This window comes from Elephantulus edwardii, unplaced genomic scaffold (assembly GCF_000299155.1).
Source record: "Elephantulus edwardii isolate Elephantulus edwardi_28Jun2011 unplaced genomic scaffold, EleEdw1.0 scaffold00367, whole genome shotgun sequence".
Taxonomy (NCBI): domain Eukaryota; kingdom Metazoa; phylum Chordata; class Mammalia; order Macroscelidea; family Macroscelididae; genus Elephantulus; species Elephantulus edwardii.
Genome location: NW_006400117.1, coordinates 1,841,718 through 1,861,133, shown reverse-complemented (window position 1 = coordinate 1,861,133; position 19,416 = coordinate 1,841,718). Strand labels below are relative to the sequence as shown.

The following is a 19,416-nucleotide window of genomic DNA, read 5'->3' as shown; positions in this document are numbered from 1 at the left end:
ATGAATAAGTCATTGATTGTGCAAAATTCGATCATTCTCTCTCCAGCTCCATTTCTGTCACCGAGTCCATGTTTTCCAACTACTGAATCTTCTTCTTTGTTCCTGACTTTTGCATTCCAGTTACCCATTATTATCAGTGCATCTTGATTGCATGTTCGATCAATCTCCGATTGTAAAAGTTGGTAAAAATCTTCTATGTCCTCTTCTTTGGCTCTGGTTGTTGGTGCATGTATTTGAATGCCCCTAGCAGTTTTAAAAGACAAAACTACTTTTTGCCCTACTTGTTTAATGGACTGACTTTCCAGTAACACCTTTTTAATACCAGACTTCGCAGTGAATTCAAATTCCCTCCTTCGCCGTTATGATTCCCCTAGTGGTGTAGCTCAGAGAGAAACCATTGTTATTTCTAAACCCATCAAGTTCCCAGTAAGATCCTGCATTAAATCTAAAGTGCTAACTTTGTGTCTATTAACTGTATATGTACAGCTGTCATACCCTCTGGGTTCCATCCTTGTAATCTGCAGATTAAGCAGCATGCAGAGCTCATCAATAGTCATCAGGTCAGAGTCCCTCTAGGCATTAGATTACTGGTGATTTTAATGATATTATGTCTCATTGGTTAGTGTGGGCTTTCAGTAGTAGTGAGGAAGTAGGAATAAAAATCCTGTTCCTTTCACGGATTTTATGATTCACTAACCTTTTGACCCATAATGTTTCCATTTTCTTTGTGGGACTGATTACATCTGTGGTAAGCATATAAATTAGGATGGTGCTTATCAAAGAGATTTCTAGAAACAAAAATAAGTTGAACCTAGGTAAACTGGGTTCTAGGAAAGAGTTTAGTAGAGAGAGTTAGGACTTTTTCATTTTAATAGAGTAGAATTAGAAGAATAAAACACGTATAATAAGATTTGTTTTAGGATACTTTTATTGTGCAAGTGGTATATTATCAGTCATATCATTATGTGTCTCACACATGCTTGGGTCACTTTGTAAACTGGATAGCTTTGGGATCGTAAAAAAAATTTAATGCTGGCTATTGGGAGTCAGGTAGTCCGAATTCAGGTTATGCCTCTATTACTTTTTATTTTTGTGACTGTAAGCAAGTTATTTTATCTGTTAAAGTCTCCATTTCCTCTTCAGTATAAAATAAAATGATAATAAAATTATTTTTTTTAACTTTAAAATTAAATGAGATAATAAATTAACCAGGTAATGAATTTGTCTTCCATGGGGTAAGCAAGTGTCCACTTAAATGTTAACTGTTTTTAGCATTGACTCTGAAAGGTGACCCACCCTTCTGATAATTTAGTAGTTCCAGGGAGATCGGTAGCTTGTTGGATAGCAAAAGCGAATAACCATATTATTGTGTTCTATTCATAGTTGCACACAAGTGAACTCAATGATGGCTACGATTGGGGTCGTCTTAATCTTCAGTCGGTGACTGAACAAAGCTCACTTGATGATTTCCTTGCAACTGCAGAACTTGCGGGAACAGAGTTTGTGGCTGGTAAGTTGTAGCTAGTGCACATAACACTTCAAAACAAGTGTACTTAGAAATGCTATGAAGACCCTTCTAAACTCATAGATAAATTGGCATTAACCCAAACCTACTAATAGTGTGGGAAGAACCACTTGCACCATAGTTTTAAAAATCATCTTCAAAAGCATTTCAGAATATTACTGTCATCAAACCAAGTTCAAGAAACTCAACCTCACATCATGTTCATGTTGTTGCTGTTGCGTGTGTGTGATTGAGTCTGAACCAATAGCTGACCCTCCACCAGGTTTTCAGGGGCAGTAAATCGCATGGGTAGAGATTGCCCATCTTTCTCCCATGGAGCAGCTGGTGGATTCAAACCCGGTGCCATTGGTATTGCAGCGCAGTTTCTTACCACTAGACCACCAGAACTACCTCCAGTCTTATACAGGAAAAAAATTAGTGAATATTATGGTGGATAGTAGGGAGCTCTGGTGGTATAGTGGCGAGAAGCTGTGCGCGAATCCCGAAGGCATGCAGTTCGAATCCACCAGCTACTCTACAGGAGAAGGATAGGCAGTCTCCTATGGATTTACTGCCTCCAAAAACCCACTAGAAGCTCAGCTCAAGTTCAGTTCCTGCTTGACAGCACACATCATCATTATGGTGGACAATCCTAAAATTTTCTAGAAAATGTATTCTAATGCCATTATTAAGGCAAGCTTCTGAGTTAAGCACTTTTACTTAGGCAATTTATATTTTGAAGTACAAGTCAACACATTACGAGCATTTTTTTATGCATGTTATTTTCTTAGTTGAAACTATTGGTATTTTTTTCTTCTTCTAAGCACTTGAAACAGCACCTGGCAAAGCCATAGCATTATAGACTGTTATACTTTTATCATTGTTGTAAATATTCTCTTTATCATTGTTAGTAATGTTGTTATCTCACATTATTTATCAAATCATTCATTTATTCTGAATGTTTTTGTTGATCAATATCTACTCTCAAGCAAAAACCAAAAAGCCCAATTGCTATCAGATTAATTGGGGGTTACCACATGTTTGCCAGAGTAGAACTGTGTTGCACAGGATTTTCGTAAGCTGTTTTTTTTTAGAAGTAGCTCACCAGTCCTTTCTTTGAGAGTGCTTCTGGATGCCTCAAACCTTCAGCCTTTTGGGTTAAAGCTTAGCTATTACAGTGTTGGTTATTTACATCATCCAGGAACTCCGCTTTTGAGCATCGCACCAGATGTTAAAACTGCAAGAATGAATATGTCAGTTTCTATCTTATTTTGTCTTTGGTGTTGTGAAAGAAGTAGACTACAGTGGGATTATGAAAGATGTTTTGGTATTCCTTTATATCTAAAGAAAGACTAAGGCCAATCACAGAAGGTACCACACTGTGATTGTCTTAGAAGGTAATTAGATGTTGCAAGGGCAGGTGAGATTGTATAGGATGGATCAGCTGGACAAGCAGAAGGCCCCAGTCAAGTTATGAAGCAGCAGTTTGTTCATAGAAGAGTTAGAAGGTTGGCCTCATTGGTTTTTTAAAGTGCATATGTTAACTAGTTGCCACAAATAAATCCTGATAAAGTGTATGTTAGGGTGAAACTGTTGTGTAGGTTTTTTTGAAGTAGATTGGTAGGTCTGCCAGCCAGTTGTCACTTACTCAAACCTCCATCCCTTTAGTTTTCAGCCAGGTGCATTAACTGCTTACACCACACGGCCTCCCAAGGTGCAGAGGTATAAAATGTGATAGACTGCAGATAGGACAGGTGACCAGAGCCCAGACTCTAGATTAAAATGCTTTAAGAAAGTCTGCAGGGATTTAAGCAATATGTGATTTCCCCCCGGAGAAGGATGTAGCTGTCTGCTTCCTTAGAAACTTACAGCCTTGAAAACCCTGTGTTGCATTTCTCCTCTGTCCTATAGGGTCACTGTGTATTGACCCCAATAGTAATGAATTTGGTTTCACTTCAAGGTGGTAATGTTTTGTGGGTTGGGTTTTTTTTTTTAACCAATCACTGATTTGTTTTGAAGAGGAATAAAGATCAATGATTAAGGAAAAAGAATAAACTAGACTTAGTGTGGTAGATAAGGTGTTCTGGTGGCCTAGTGGTAAGAAGCTCAGTTGTAATCCCAAAGGCACGTGGTTCAAATCTACCAGCCGCTCCACAGAAGGATGAGCAGTCTCCTCCCATGTGATTTACTGCCTCTGAAAACTCATTGGAGGGTCCGCTTTGGGTCAGTTCCAACTCGATGGCATACAGCAACAGTGTGGTAAATTGTGAAGACAGGTCAAGAGTTACTTTCAGGTTTCACAGTCAGATAAGACATAACCAAACCCCACTGTTGTCAACTCTTACCAACCACAGGATAGAGAACCACTTCATAGGACTAGCAAGTCTTTAATATTTATGGAAAGCCGTTCTTGCTACTAACCCAAAGGCTGCACTTCTGGTAGTTGAATCCACCAGCAGCTTCTCAGGAAAAAGATAAGCATTCTCCTCCCGTGCAGTTTACAGCTCTGAAAACGCACTGAAGGGTCAGCTGTGAGTTGATTCTAGCAACATTGACAGTGAATTCTAAAAACTACTTCTTTCTGCCACAGAGCAGCTGGTGAATTTAGACTACACCTTTTGAGCAGCAGCAGAGCACTTTTAACCACTGTCTTAAGATTTAAAATGAACACCACGAACAAGTACTCACAAGGATATGGAAAAATTGCAACTCTCACATATTGCTGATTGGAGTGTAAAGTAGTACAGCCACTTTGGAAAGCAAACTGGCAGACAGTTCCTCAAAAGACTAAACAGTGACCTTATGACCTAACAGTTCCTGGGTATATACCCAAGAGAAGTGAAAACACATACCTACACAAAAGCTTGCAGACAAGTGTCATGGCAGTGTTACTCATAGTAGCTAAACGGTGGAAACAACCTAATATCCATTACCTGATAAATGTTGTTATGGGCCATCGAGTTGCTTGCGACTCATAGCAACCCTATGTATAAGAGCCCTGCTTTATCCTGTGCTAACCTTATTGTGTCAGACAAACCTATTTCCATTACCGCAGTCACTGAATTGATCCATCTCATTAAGGATCTTCCTCTCTTACACTTTCCCTCTACCCTTCCAAACATGATGTCCCTCTCCCAAGGAAATTAGGTCAGTCCCTCTTTGCAACATGCCCAGAGTAAGTCAAAGCGTCAGAATCCTTGCCTCTAACGAGGAGCCTGGTTCACCCTCTCCAGGACAAACCTATTTATTCTCCTAGCAGTCCATGGTATATTCAGCACTCTTCTCCAGCACCACAACTCAAAGCATCAATAAGTCATTCATTGTCCAGCTCTCTGACACATAGCACACAATTGCAGACTATGGCCTAGATCAGACGCACCTTAGTCTCCAGCCTGGTGTCATTGCTCTTCAGTACTCTGGAGAGGTCCCTGAAAGCTGACTTTCCCAGTGCAGTTTGTCTCTTGATTTACTGGCTGCTGGTACCAAGAATGTTGATTGTGGAGCCAAGCAAACTAAAACTGTTAACAATCTCAATCTCTTCACTATCCAGAATGATGCTACCAATTGGCCCAGTGGTGAGAATCTTTGTTTTTTTGATGTTAAACTTCAAGTAGATAACGTAAAATGTAATATATCCTTATGGTGGGAACCCTGGTGTCAAAATAGTTAAAACGCTACGCTGCTAACTCAGAGGTAAGCAGTTTGAACCCTCTAGTCACTCCATAGGAGAAAGATGAGACATTTCTTCTGACATGAAGATTTACAGTCTGAGAAGTCCTGTAGGGCATTTCACCTCTGTCCTACAAGATACTATATCTCTGTAGCAGTGGGTTATATTCATTCAGTAGATTATTACTCAAAAAGGAGTGAAGTACTGATAAAAGCTACAACATGGAAGAGCATTGAAAACATTGTGCTAAGAGAGAGAAGTCAGTCACAAAAGAGCCAATTGCATGATTCTGTTTATGTGAAATTCCTAATTGACAAAATTATTTAGAGAGAAAAATTGTGATTTTTCGTCTTCATCTCGGGATGAAGATGGAGAGAGGAACGATGAGTGGTGACTGCTAATGTGTGTAAAGGTTTCTTTTGTAAATAATGGAAATTGTAGTGGTGTGGCCCAGAGCTTAGAGGAAGCTGTCCAGTTTGAAGAATTGTATCCTGGGTGTTTCTCACTTAAATTGTGATCTGTTACTTCTTTAATGAACCCCATAATCATGAAAATGAATAAACGAAATACTGATGCTTGAACAACTTTGTTTAAAACCACTAAATTATGGGATATATAGTGTGTCAGGGTAGCATGGTATGATAAGCACTGGACTGCTAGCTCAAAGAGTTCTTCCTCAGGAGAAAGACCGTCTGCTTCTGTAACAATTCACAGCCTTGGGAACACTAAGATGGGCCTGCTCTGTCCCACAGAGTCACTGTGAATTGGAATGGACTAGCTGGCAGTGGCTTGGGGCATATGGTATGTGATTTACATCTCAACAAAGCTATTTTTAAAACCTTACCTTTGCTAGTACAAGTTTGATAGAGTAGTAAAGAACTAGTTCTAGGAAGTTAAGGAAATCAAGCAGAGGAGGGAATTAGGTCAGTGAACAAGTTGTATCCTTTGAGACATTCGACAGTAGAAGGAAGATAGAAGGGGTCTGTATGTGCATGTAGCAGCTGCACGCAGAAGGATGAAGGATGGTATTAGCATGTTCATTGGTTCTGGGATGTGAGCAGTAGTGAGTAGAGGGAAAGGTTGAAAACAGAACATGTGGTTTGGCAATCCCTATTAAAACTTTAAAGCGTATATCCTGTGAACCCACATTTCTACTTGTCAGTGTGTGAGCATTGATTGTCAAATTTTATTGAGCTAGAGAACGATCTGGGGCAATTGTTCATGCATTACTGAAGCCCTCTAGAGATTCTGAGTCGTTTACTCTGGAAAACTACCCGAAAAGCCACTGCTGTCAAGTAGATGCTATCTTGTGGTAACTGTCCCTATAATTCAGAGCCTGAGAAGTTGCATTTCTGACAAGTTTGGGTTGATCATGATGGTGTTAGTTCAAAGAGTATTCTTGCCCTAGAGGGAACACATGTGCACGAGACCGTATACCAGAATAATATAGACAGGTCTGCTTAAACAGTGGAAACCTGAACCACCGTGTGCATGTTCAAAGAGGGGGGAAATGGCCAAGTAAACTGTGATGTAAACCCATGTTCCATGGTTTAAAAGAATGAAGTAAGTGTCTGTGTGCTCATAGGAAGGATCTCAAAGATCTGTTACTGAACATAAAGACCATATTGTAGAGTGGTGCCTCTACAGTGGTGTCATTTGCATTGTTTTTAAAAATCTGCCCATATACAATAAAATCTTTAAATTGGAAACCTGTCAGAGGGAAACATATTTTTTACTAATGTGAACAGTGGGAAAAAATGGAAAATGTCCTTTGTCAAAGATGGAAAACTTGTGAGACTCAGAAAAACAAGGCCATCAAGATCTGGTGCTCACTGGTTTCCCCGTATGAAAGAGTTGGTGAAGGGAATAAGAGGATAAAAAATTTTATTAGGAAATTATTCTAAGCTTGTGCGCTCACTGCCGTCAGGTCAAAACGCATTCACAGCTACCTCTCCATTTGGTTTCTGAGGCTCTAAATTACTCAGGTAGAGATTGTCCATCTTTTTTTTTCGAGGAGCCATTGGTAGATTGAAACCTCAATCTCTCCAACTTTTGGATTAGCAGTGCAGCTCCCTCTCAGCTAATCCCCCAGAGCTCCCTATTTTCCAAGGCTCTACTAACTCACTCATTTGTGGTCAAGTCTGAATGTACATTTAGCTGACTCTCCGGCAGGTTTCGGAGGCTACAAATTCAAACAGGAAGTGATTGCCAATTTTTCTCCCTAGGAGCAGTTGATTAGTTTGATCCACCTACCTTTGGATTGGCAGTGCAGCTGCTTACCCACTAGCTACCAGACGTCCCTTAGTCAGAGCTAGAAGAATCTAAATCAAGAAAGTTTACATTTTTAACTTTTGTGTACTTGATTTTTCAAGTTTTATTAAATAATCAGTACTCAGTATCTGTATTACCTCTTAATCATATTTTCCTACCAACAGAGAAACTTAACATTAAGTTTGTGCCTCCTGAGGCTAGAACTGGACTGCTGTCTTTTGAGGAGAGTCAGAGAATTAAGAAACTTCATGAAGAGAACAAACAGTTCCTGTGTATACCAAGAAGGTGAGTTGAATAAAAGCTTAGAATATCTTAAGGCAGAACAAGGCCACTAAGGATAAGATTTCTGAGTTGGTGTATACTTGTTGGTGTGCATTGTTTTCTCAGCTGTCATTAAATAGGATTTCTCTGTTATTTTGGTAACTTGCATGAAATATTTTCTTCTATTGTTTCAGACCAAACTGGGACAAACAAACTAGTCCAGAAGAGCTCAAACAGGCAGAGAAAGATAGCTTTCTAGAATGGAGACGCCAGCTTGTCCGGTGAGTGTTACACTGTAGGACCATTTGCCTTGAAATCCTAAGTTTATGCTTTTTTTAGTGTGTTTCCATTGCCATTTACATTTTTAATGTAAAGTCTTAAAAAGGAAAATGATCACTTCTTAACAAGGTTGAGTTAATGCATATACATCCTTGCACAAAGAGGTGAATTGTTTTCTGTTCTTTTTCTCCTTTTCTTCTCCAGCCTTTGGGCATCCTGGGTTTATTACTGCTCCCCTGAGCGTTCTTCAGGTTGAAGTATGTGAGAGAAACAGAACTTTATGTGATAAATTTTAGGGCTTAAATAACTGAAGATAAAATTTTAGTTTGGTGTAGTGTCATATTAAGTAAATTTTATTTTTATGTTGACAACAGAAGATATATGTAAATAACCTGGTAGGTTATTAAATTCCAAATTATGATAAAATGTGGTTAATTAAAATAAAAATAAAACCCTGACAGTATTTGTATGCTTAATTTTTTTTTAATATTCGTAATCTTTAATGTGATGAATTTGAATGTTTGTCTTTCTTGAAGCCTGTTATAACTTGGCACAAGTATAAACTTTCCTTTCTAAAGCCAGGCTAGAAGAGGAACAAAAGCTGATATTGACACCATTTGAAAGAAATCTGGACTTTTGGCGCCAGCTCTGGAGGGTCATAGAGAGAAGGTAAATGTTACCATTTCTTTCTTTGTAGCGAGAATTGTCATTATGCTGTATTGAGCTCGGATGTAATAGATGTTTAGAGACCCACATTTGGGGGTCAAGGGGAATTGAACTGTGTAAAAAGATCATTGAGTATTAGTATGAAATCCAAATAGCAGCCTCTGTTGTAATAATAGTTAAGTACTCAGCTGCTCTCCAAACGGTCAGCAGTTCAAACCCACTACTAGCCCCTCTGGGGTAAAAGACCTCATGATCTGCTCCTGAAAAGATTAAAGGGCAGGAAGGTTAGGTTAATGCTGTACTATCCTTGAGGTTTCTGTGACTTGGAATTAACACCACCAAAAAAGAATTTATTAAATGTAGACTTTTGTTGTTGTGCATGGTGGCATTTATACGTGTGAGATGATGAACATTTTCTGTGGTGTGAATTCTGAAGCACATCTACTTGTTTCATCAGATGTATGTGGAGCTGGTTCCTACTCATGATACAGGAAATAAGATTATGAAAAAGAGTAGTTCTGCCTGCAAAGGGGATGTAAGTTTAGGGGAGGCATGTTGATGTACACTTCAGACTTTTAGGGAGGTTAGCTAAGTGCCAAATACAGCATCTGCACAAGGGACACACAGATGCGTGAGCTGCAGGCCTCATGGGCAGCAGAGCAGAGTATGATTCCTACTGTGTTGGGCACAGAAATAGCGGGACATGTCTCCACAGACAAAGAAGCAATGTGATAAGCATTAGGGAATCAAGGACTTTTTTTCCCCTTTTTTAAATTGGGCTTTGAAAAGAAGAGAATGATTTTAGTAAATTAAGAATAGTAGGTTTGGGCATTTCCAGTGTCATCAAAGAGAATTTCTAATTGTTAGAAGAATGCTAATATTGCTGAATCAACTTCCTCTTTAATCTTATCCCCCCTGGTATAGTTAAGTTTTCTTCCAAAGATTTTATTATTTCCAGAGACATAAATGAACCTTCAGTCTGTAATTGTTAAGTGAAACCAGGCTACTCCTTGGAAGCAAGGATTCTGAAGCTTCATCTGACATACTTTGGGTACGTTGCAAGGAGAGACCAGTCCTTGGAGAGGGATGTCATGCTTGGGAAAGTGGAGGGACAGCACAGGAGAGGAAGACCCTCGATGAGATGGATCAATTCAGTGACTGGGTAATGAGAGTAGGTGTGTCAGAGATAGTGAGGTTGGCTCAGGATAGGCCAGGGTTTAGGGCTCTTGGACACAAGGTCACTATGAGTTGCAAGTGAGTCAGTGGCACATAATAACAATAATATGTACCTGATAAGAATATTAGCAAATTGTTGCCTTTACTTGAAATTCTCAGAAAAAGAATATTACCACAATTAGAAAACTAGGCTTAGATTAAACTGTAAAAGTCTCTTTCATTCCTTTGTAGGGTGAGGAGAATGTTCCACAATTAGGTAGTTGTGATACTTCTACAACTTTTGAATATCTAAAAAGCCACTGAGCCGTACACTTCAGGAGGGTAGATTTTCTAGTATGTGGTTTATAGAAAGTCACTCATATAGGTCTTTCTACTTACCAAGCCTGCTTCCTTGGGGGGCAGAAGAAGCCTGTTGAGCTTGAGATTTGGGGAGGCAGAATTAGCATAAAATTCTAAGCCTGAAAAAAGTAGACGTTTGTAGTGGATTTCCAGCCACCACCCACACTCCTTTCATTCTTAGTCCTTCATGAGCAGATGGAGCTTGGGAAGAGCTCATAGGGTCCTTCTGTGTAGCAGATTGGACTGTTGTCTCTCTTCAGCAGTTGAAGGACGTGTTCTGCTGAGAATGCCTGTTTTCTTATTTCTGAATTTGCCCTCTGAACTTTTATGGGGATACCTCATTTGCACATTTCATACCAGTTTTGGGGTGGTGGTTGTTATGTGCCGTCGAGGTTTGGGGTATTTTGTTTTTAAATTCCCTCCCTATTTCTCTCTCTTTTCCTCTGTTCTGTTTTTGGTTGGTTGGTTGTCTTTTTAATTTATTTTGCTTTCAAGCTTTTTAAATGGTCTTTCACAAATATCCAGGGTTATATGTTCATATTTTTAAGCAGTATATTGTTGTTTGTTGTTATGTGCCATTGAGTCACCTGCAGATCATAGCGACCCTATGCACAACATGTCTAAATCCTGCTTTATCCTGAGCCAACCTCATTGTCTCTGACACACCAAACCCCCATTACCCCAGTCACTGAGTCAATCCATCTCATTGAGGGTCTTCCTCTCTGGCAGTGTCCCTCCACCCTCCCAAGCATAATGTTCTTCTCTAAGGACTAGTCCCTCCTTGCAACATGCCCAAAGCATGTTAGACAGAGCTTAAAATCCTTGCCTCCAAGGAGCAGCCTGGTTTCACCCTCTCCAGGACGAACCTGTTTGTTCTCTTACCAGTCCATGGTATATTCAGTATCTTCTCCAGCACCACAGCTGAAGGGCATCAATTCTCCTTCTGTCATCCCTAGTCATTGTCCAGCTTTCTGATGCATTGCAAGTAATGGCAAAGACCATAGCCTGGATCAGGTGCACCTTAGTCTTCAGACTGCTCTTTAATATTGCTCTTAAGACTGCTCTTCAGTATTCTGGAGTTGTCCGTGACAGCAGATTTCCCCAGTGCAATTCATCTTCTGATTTCCTGGCTGCTGGTACCAAAACTGTTGATATATATTACAAAAATAATTTATAGTTCTTACCACTCGTCCAGTAAGCAGTAGAGGAGATTGAAACTGTCAACAGCTTCATCTTGCATGGATCCACAGTTAACACCCTTGGTACAAGCAATCAAGAAATAAGGAGACACATTGCAATGGGAAAATATGCAGTTAGAGAACCTCTCCAAATTATTGAGGAGTAGCAGTGTCAGTTTGAGGATTAAGGTGTGTCTGATTCAGGCCGTGGTCTTTCCAATTACTAACTATTGCCTGAGACCTGGCCAGTGAATAAGGATGACAGAAAAAGAATTGATGGCTTTGAGCTGTGGTGTTGGAGAAGAGCACTGAACGTCCTATAGACGGCAAAGAGAATGGCTAAGTCTTGGAGACGTACAGCCAGAGTGTTCTTTGGAGGCAAGAATGATGAGAATTCGCCTCACATACTTTGGGAATGTTGCTAGAAGATGCTATTCCTTGGAGAGGGACATGATGCTGGGAAGGGTGGAGAGTCAGTGAAGGAGAGGAAGACCCTCAATCAGGTGGATTGACAAGGTTACTGCTGCAGTGGACTCTGTGTGTCAGGAAGTGTGAGGATGGTGCAGGACAGGACTAGGTTCAGATCTTTTGTTCATAGGGTCACTATGAATCATACTCGACTTGATGGCACCTAACAACAACAGCAGCAACAACTCAGGGGGAGGTTGTCCTTTGGCTTCATGTGAACAACTGAGCTGAGGCTTGCCCTGTCCTGCGCCATCCCTAAGAGCTCAGGTATACTTGAGCTTCTTGTTGAGGATCTTCCTTTCTTTTGCTGACCATCTGCCTTTCTAAGCCTGGTGTCTTTCCAAGGACTAGTGCCTCCTAACAACATACCCAGAGTATGTGATACCGAAATTTCAGCGTCCTTGCCTGGTTGCAGTTTCTCCAAGATGTAATTGTTCTTTTGGCAGTCCATAGGATATTCAGTACTCTTCTCCAGCACCACAACTCAAAGGCATCTATTTGTCCAACTTTCAGATGCATAGAAGGTAATTGAAAAAAACCTTATCTGAAGAGCTCTGGTGGCCTAGTGGCAGGAAGCTGCACTGCAATCCCAGAGGTGCGTGGTTCAAATCCACTAGATGCTCTGCTGAAGAAGGAGGGACAATCTCCTCCTGTACCAGTCAGATCCAATTTGATGGTACACACACACAAAATAATAAATTAAAAAAAAGACCTTATCTTCACTCCAGGACACCTTAGTCTTTTTTTTTTTCTTTTGTCTTTGTGTGTGTGTGTACCGTTGAATCAGATCCAACTGGTACAAGAGGAGACTGTCCCTCCTTCTCCAGCGGAGCATCTACTGGATTCAAATTGCATATCTTTGGGATTGCAGCACAGCTTCTTACTGGATTCAAACTGCATATCTTTGGGATTGCAGCACAGCTTCTTACTACTAGGCCACCAAGGCTCTCTTAAAACACCTTAATCTTTAAATTGACATCATTGCTCTTTAACTCCTTGGAGGAATTCTTGACAGCAGATTTTCCCAGTGTGACCCATCTCTTGATTTCTTGACTGCTAATACCAAGGGTGTTGATTGTGGTGAAGATTTTTGTTTTCTTGATGTGGAGATATAATCCATATTGCATGTATCTTTTCCCTAGGGCCTAGCGAGTCCCTTTTTTAAAAAAGTCAGTCCCTTAAAAAAAAAAATCACTCTCTGGTGGCCTAGTGGCAAGGACCTGCAACTACAATCCCAGAGGCTCACGGTTCGAATCCACCAGATGCTCTGTTGGGGAAGGAGGGACAATTTCCTCCTGTACCAGTCAGATCTGATTTGACGGTACACTCACACAAAAATAATAAAAATTTTTTAAAAAAATCATCAAAACAACTATGAGATGTCATCTCACCCTAGTAAGATTAGCAAAATTCAACACAGCTGCAAACGACAAATGCTGGCGAGGTTGTGGAGAAACTGGAACCTTATCCACTGTTGATTGGAATGTAAAATGGTGCAACCACCATGGAAGGCTGTATGGCTGTTTCTCAAAAAGTTGCAAATAGAAATACTGTTTGACCCAGCAATTCCACTACTGGGAATATACCCCAAAGACACTGTAACTGCCACCCAAGCAGATATATGCACACCCATGTTTATCGTGGCTTTGTTCACAATTGCAAAGAGTTGGAAACAACCCAAGTGCCCATTAGCAAAGGAATGGTGGTATAGTCACACAATGGAATACTATACAGCTTTGAAAAACAAGAAACTCATGAAATATTATACAAAATGGATGACCCCGGAGGACATGCGGAGTGAAATATCTCAGTCACAAAAGGACAAATATTGCATAGTGCCACTGTTGTAAAACAAGACTAACATCGGGGGGTTGGGGAGAACTTAAGAAGGGATAAGTAATGTATACTGGGTTGAAACAGATGACGGAGAGAACTATTTGAAAGGTATATATGATTGGGTATTATTGCCATGACAGGAGTCCAGAATGAAGGCTGCAAAGTGGAGTGGACTTGGGGGGAGGGATTGTATAACAATGAAAGAATTATTTTTTTTTTTTACTTTTCAAAGAGCAGAGCAAACTGGGCACTGAGAGGTGGGGAGGGAGAAAAGTGCAACAATGAATGAATGGAAATACAAAGTCTCTGTAAATGTTTATTAAAATTAATAATAATTAAAAAAGAGGAAAAGAAAAACAACCTAACTGTATCAGCATGTTATCACTAATTAAAATATAATTGATTAAAAAAAATCTGTCAGAAATGGAATTAAAGACTATTGTGTAATGGAGCAAGACTAAGCATTCTCACACTCAATATATGTTTTTACCTTGTGCTGTTTCTGATTCCGCCCCCTAGTTTTCCTTAATAGACATTAACCTTCTGCCATTAGAAGGAGTGGGGGAGGGGGAGGGTGTGGAGCAGAGTCTGGCTGCCTGGCTGAATAGGATCAGGGGAGGGGATCTGAGAGTCTTAAGAGCTCTACTCGGATTTTCCTCCAAACACTCCCCTTCGTCCCACATCTCTGCCTTGCCTCAGGCCTGTCTGATGCTTCTCATCCTAGCTTATTTTAGGATGTCAGTGGGTTGACTTCTGTTGGTATTCCCCTCTGCAAGCACGTGACATTTGCCTTTCTATTGGTTCTACTGACCCTTCCACATTTTTAAAGTGAGCTCACATTTCTTACTTTCTATTCTCTTTCTCTTTGTCCTAATGGGTTTCACTTTGGTAGGTCTTACAAAGGAACAGAGGTAAACCTCATGTGTTTAGTCGTCCATGTTTAACTGGAAAGCCCTTTTTTGCCTTGGCTTTTATGTCCCACTGTAGACACTGGTTTCATCAGCTTGAATTTGTACTTCCTGGAATTTCAAGCTTCTTGGATTGTAGCACTGTTTGCTCTGTTGTTTGTGTTATGTAATATTTCCTCTTTTCATGCCAGAATATGTTAACTCAAGGAATATTGTTTACAGTGCATGTGAGTGAATCTGAGTTACATAGAAATATTAATGAAGTGACTACTGCCACATAATTTCACAGAAGTATTTATGTCTACTCTATAGCAGATGTCTCCTGTTTAGTAACAGGATAATTTAGCCATCTGCTTCTTGATTTTAATAGTGGTTATCGAGAAGATTTGATGTATAACATGCCATAGAAATCCAGGAAACTGCTGAAATACTGAGGGCAGAACATTCTATTCCAGGAAGAAAGGCACTTCCATGGTACTGCACGAATCCTTCCTGATACATAGCTGGTACTTCACGCCAAGTCTTAATTCAGCACATGAAGCAAGCTGTTTTGAAAAGTCTGTCCCATTGCCATCAGATTCATTCCTGAGAGTGTGTATCACAGACATTGCCTATCTTTCTTCTTTAGAGCCACTGGTGGATTTGAACCACTCCACAAGTGTGGCCTTTGGCTTAGCAGTGCAACTCTCTACAAACTATACCAACAGTGCTCCCCTCTTTTCATACTATTATTTGTTATATGCCATTGAGTTAGAATTGACTCATAGCTGTCCCTCCAACAGGTTTTCAGAGGCTGTTAGGCTCACAGGATAAGATTACTCATCCTTCTCCCATGGAGCAGCTGGTAGATTTGAATTGCGTGCCTTTGGGTTGACAGTGCAGTTCTTTATGCACTAGGCCACCAGTCTTTCCATTATTAGCGTTTCTAAATTAATTTCCTACATGTTTTCTAGGCAGGCGTAATGTGTGACTTTGCTTTATTATGCTTTCCAAGTTTGTATATTATTGAATCTTTAAGATTTGAAAGTGGCAGATAGCATGTTAAAGAAAGAACTCTTGGAGCCTGCTTAATTATAGGACTTAAAAAAATTAGCAAGTTTATGAGATTCTTTGAATTATAGGATTATGCAGAAAATACCCCTCTTCTGTAAAGAAACTCTGCTTCACCCTGAACGTTAACTTCGATTTAATGCATTTCCTGCTTCTTTGCATAATTGAAGAGTTACCTGAAAAGGCTTGTTAACCAAACATGGGGTTTTTAAGACACTTCTGTTAGATAGTAGTACGTCTGCATCTTCTTTTCCACCTGACTTCTTTCCCAGCAAGAGGCTGGAGGAAGGGGAATCATTCTGGAGAAGTGATTCTCTTCCTCCAGCCCTGCTGGACAAATGTTCTGTCCTGCGACATTTGTGGTTAACTTAAGGAACTTAAAGTCCACTGCAGAAACTTTTACTGCTGTATCTTTGGACAATATTACAGAAGAGGTCGGGCTCATCATTCTTACTTTAATATGACAACTTCAGTTGCTGTTTTGCAACTTAAATATGTTCTTGAAACCATGGATGGTGGTTTGCCAAATGTGTGTTTTCTTTGTTGTTAGCCCTGGGTTTGAGTAACGTACTGGCTTCCATAATAGTGGCTTTTGATTAAGGTGGGGTTTTTTTTGAGGTCTTATCAACAGAGGAAATATCAGTAATCAGAGACTAACTATTCTGTAGATATCCCCTTAAAGTGTTTGGAGTACTCTTACCTCACCAAAAGAACTTAATAGAAGTTCCAGCAGTGAAACCGTATTTGAGCCCCTCTCCATATTTTATATTTTTTAAATTTTATTTTATTTTATTATTTTTGTGTGCGTGTACCGTCAAATCAGATCTGACTGGTACAGGAGGAGATTGCCCCTGAGGGCTTCCCCCGGCAGAGCATCTGGTGGATTCAAACCGTGAGCCTCTGGGATTGTAGTTGCAGCTCCTTGCCACTAGGCCACCAGAGCTCCCCTACCCCTCACCATATTAAAGCAGAAGGTTAAGATTAAGAGCCCAGCCTCTGATCCACATTGCCAAGACTCAGACTCCAGATATGTCACTTACTAGTTGGTGAGCTGTTTCAAGTCTTAATTTCTTCATATATAAAATTAAGAAACCATACCCATTGCCAGCAGGTTATTTTTGACAGCAACATTCTACTGGGTTTGTGAAACTTTAAGGGGAGAAACTGTCTATTTTTCCTGCAGACTAGCTGGTGGATTTGAACCGCTGACCATTTAATTAATAGTGCAGCACTTAACGCACAATGCCAACAGGGCCCCTTCCCTCTTAAATTAACTAGGGAAAATTAACTGCATTAATTGTGTCTAAAAAAATGAACATATGGAAGTTCTTTCAGTGTGGAAAGCACTTGCCACCATTGTTACCATTATTTGAGCAGTGCTTGGTGAGCTTTCACTCTGACTACACAACGTTCAGTTATGACTCTTAAAAAATTGTTTTTAATTGCTTTGCATTTGTTTTTTCAGTGATATTGTGGTCCAGATAGTAGATGCTCGAAACCCACTCCTGTTTAGATGTGAAGATTTGGTAAGTAGAGTTAGGAAAGATTCATGCTTAAGTCTTCTGAGAAGAAATGGAAAGACAGCATCACTCAGAAATCGCTCTGAACAGCATTCTGTCCTGTCCCCTTTTTGTTTAATTAGACTCCACTCTCCTCCCTAGGGTCAAGAGCTTGCATAATGCCACTGTTTAGACAGGTGTTTTCCCTCTTGAAACAACTGGTTCTGCCCACAGAAAGGCTCAAAGGCTAACATGTACTTTCCAACTTTTAGTTTAGAAGCCACTTTGCTTATAGACATTTTTCCACTGTTAACCTGTTTTTTAAGAGACATTAACCAAAATAGCATTTTCTTTTACCATATTTCCTAGTCATTTCACTTTTGTCCATCTCATTAAGTTCTTTTTTCACACCTTAGTTACTAGTAAGTAGTGTTTTATAGATCTACAAGTTTGTGAAACACCACAGGGAGCTATATCTAGAAGTTGTGAGGATCACATGAATTGCTGTAATATCTACTATGAATTAATAAAGCGCTTGTACACATGGAAGGTATATCGCATTTCTGAGGATCTCAGCAGGACTAATAAAGATTTTTTAAATTTATTGGCAAATAACATTTTAATGGTGGATTTGTTAAGGCGTCTGCTTTTATAATAAGCTCTGCTTTATATTGGAAAGCTGTTAAGTGGTCGTTAACTTTATTTACTGAATTTTGTGTTCCTTTTATGTTTTAGAAATACTTGTTACTTCTAAAGATGGTGTTACTGGCTCTCCTAATGTGACTGAAAAAAAAAATAGGCTGTCAGCTCTTCTAGTTCTTTAATTTGTTTTGAAAGAAGCAATGTAATGTTATTAAAGAGTGTACACTATTTAAAGAATATAGACCTGTTACGCTGCAGGACAGGAAAGCTTTATTTTTTTTTTTTTTAGGTTTTTGGGGTGTTTTTTTGTTTTGTTTTGTTTTTGTTTTTTTAATGTTAAACGGCCTAACTCCCTTTCTGGGAGTTCAAGGGGGCCTGGGTAATAGGGAGTTGTGCAGTTAACCCAAAGTGTCACCTCAGATTCACTTGCTGCTCCTCAGTGAAAATGGTGGGAAGTCTTGGGTCTTTGGTGCAACGTACAGACTCTGAAAACCTGCGGGAAGGTCACTCCTGAGTCAGTTCTCAACAACAATGAATTGTGGGTTTGAATTTCCTTTCAATGTTTTAATCGAATGAGCTTTTTCTAAATATGTTTATCTTCCCTAGGAATGCTATGTGAAAGAACTAGACGGCAGTAAGGAGAATGTTATTTTGATAAACAAGGCTGACTTGTTGACCACAGAGCAGCGGAGTGCCTGGGCCGCTCACTTTGAAAAAGAAGGAGTGAAGGTGATTTTCTGGTCAGCTTTGGCTGAAGCTGTGCAGCTCAGTGACAACTCAAAGGTAACCATTCCGGGAGAAGAACCTGCTTTCTGATTAATGTGCTCTTGTTCATGTTTTAGTTTTTTCTTAATGGAGACTTGTGGGTATGAGCTTTTTTTGTGCTTTTTTAAAGTGTTGTAGCAGGGCAGCCTGTAGAATGAATCCTAAGGTTACTTTTTCGATGACTGTTCAGTGTTTACATCCCCATTACTGTGCTAAAGGCTGATATTAGCTGCAGTTTTGTGTTTTTTAATCTTAGACAGGAAGCGGTATAGGAAATTTCATAATGGCCTTGTAATTGCATTTAAGAAAAGGCAGAACAAAGGGTACAACTAATCAAGACCCATCAGAATCTCTTAACTCTGAAAAGAAAGAAAAGCAGTCACTCTGAATTAAGATCTGCCAAGTTCTGTATTATATTAATCAAACTACATGTGAACAGATTGGAGTTTATTTTCTAGTTTAAAAAGTATAAGTAATTATAAGTTAATATAGTAGACTCATTGAACTAAGAGAGACCTTATCTCCAAATTTAGGAATTTCTGTTTAGTGCTCATTCCGCATTCCTCACCTTTAGGTCTACGTTCTACTCTCTGAAGCCATAATAAGCAGACCTTTACCTTGTTTGTAAATGTCTACTTCATGTGTAAAGACTCTTCCCTTTAGATTTGTCTTTTGCAGATTATATATTTCTTCTCTTCTGTCATTTGTGGACATGATATGCCTCTGGGTTGCCAATATGTGGCTTATGAAAAATAATCGTTTTGTGTGTGTAATTTTTTTTATTTTAATAATTTTAATGAACATTTACAGAGACCTTGGATTTCCATTCATTCATTGCTATACTTCTCCCCCCCCTCCCCCCCAGTTTGCTCCTCTCTTTGAAAAGTAAAAGACAAATTCCCTC

At 39.7% G+C, this 19,416-nt stretch overlaps 1 protein-coding gene across 1 annotated transcript in view; it reads left to right on the top strand.

Moving 5' to 3' along the window:
• Window positions 1–19,416, top strand: part of LSG1 (large 60S subunit nuclear export GTPase 1) — a 50,050-nt gene that overhangs the window by 2,617 nt on the left and 28,017 nt on the right. Inside the window, exons 2-7 of the mRNA XM_006902090.1 lie at window positions 1,384–1,510; window positions 7,610–7,730; window positions 7,901–7,987; window positions 8,568–8,654; window positions 17,072–17,132; window positions 18,354–18,530. Of these exons, the coding sequence (XP_006902152.1) occupies window positions 1,384–1,510; window positions 7,610–7,730; window positions 7,901–7,987; window positions 8,568–8,654; window positions 17,072–17,132; window positions 18,354–18,530 (660 nt within the window). The remainder of the gene's footprint in view (window positions 1–1,383; window positions 1,511–7,609; window positions 7,731–7,900; window positions 7,988–8,567; window positions 8,655–17,071; window positions 17,133–18,353; window positions 18,531–19,416) is intronic.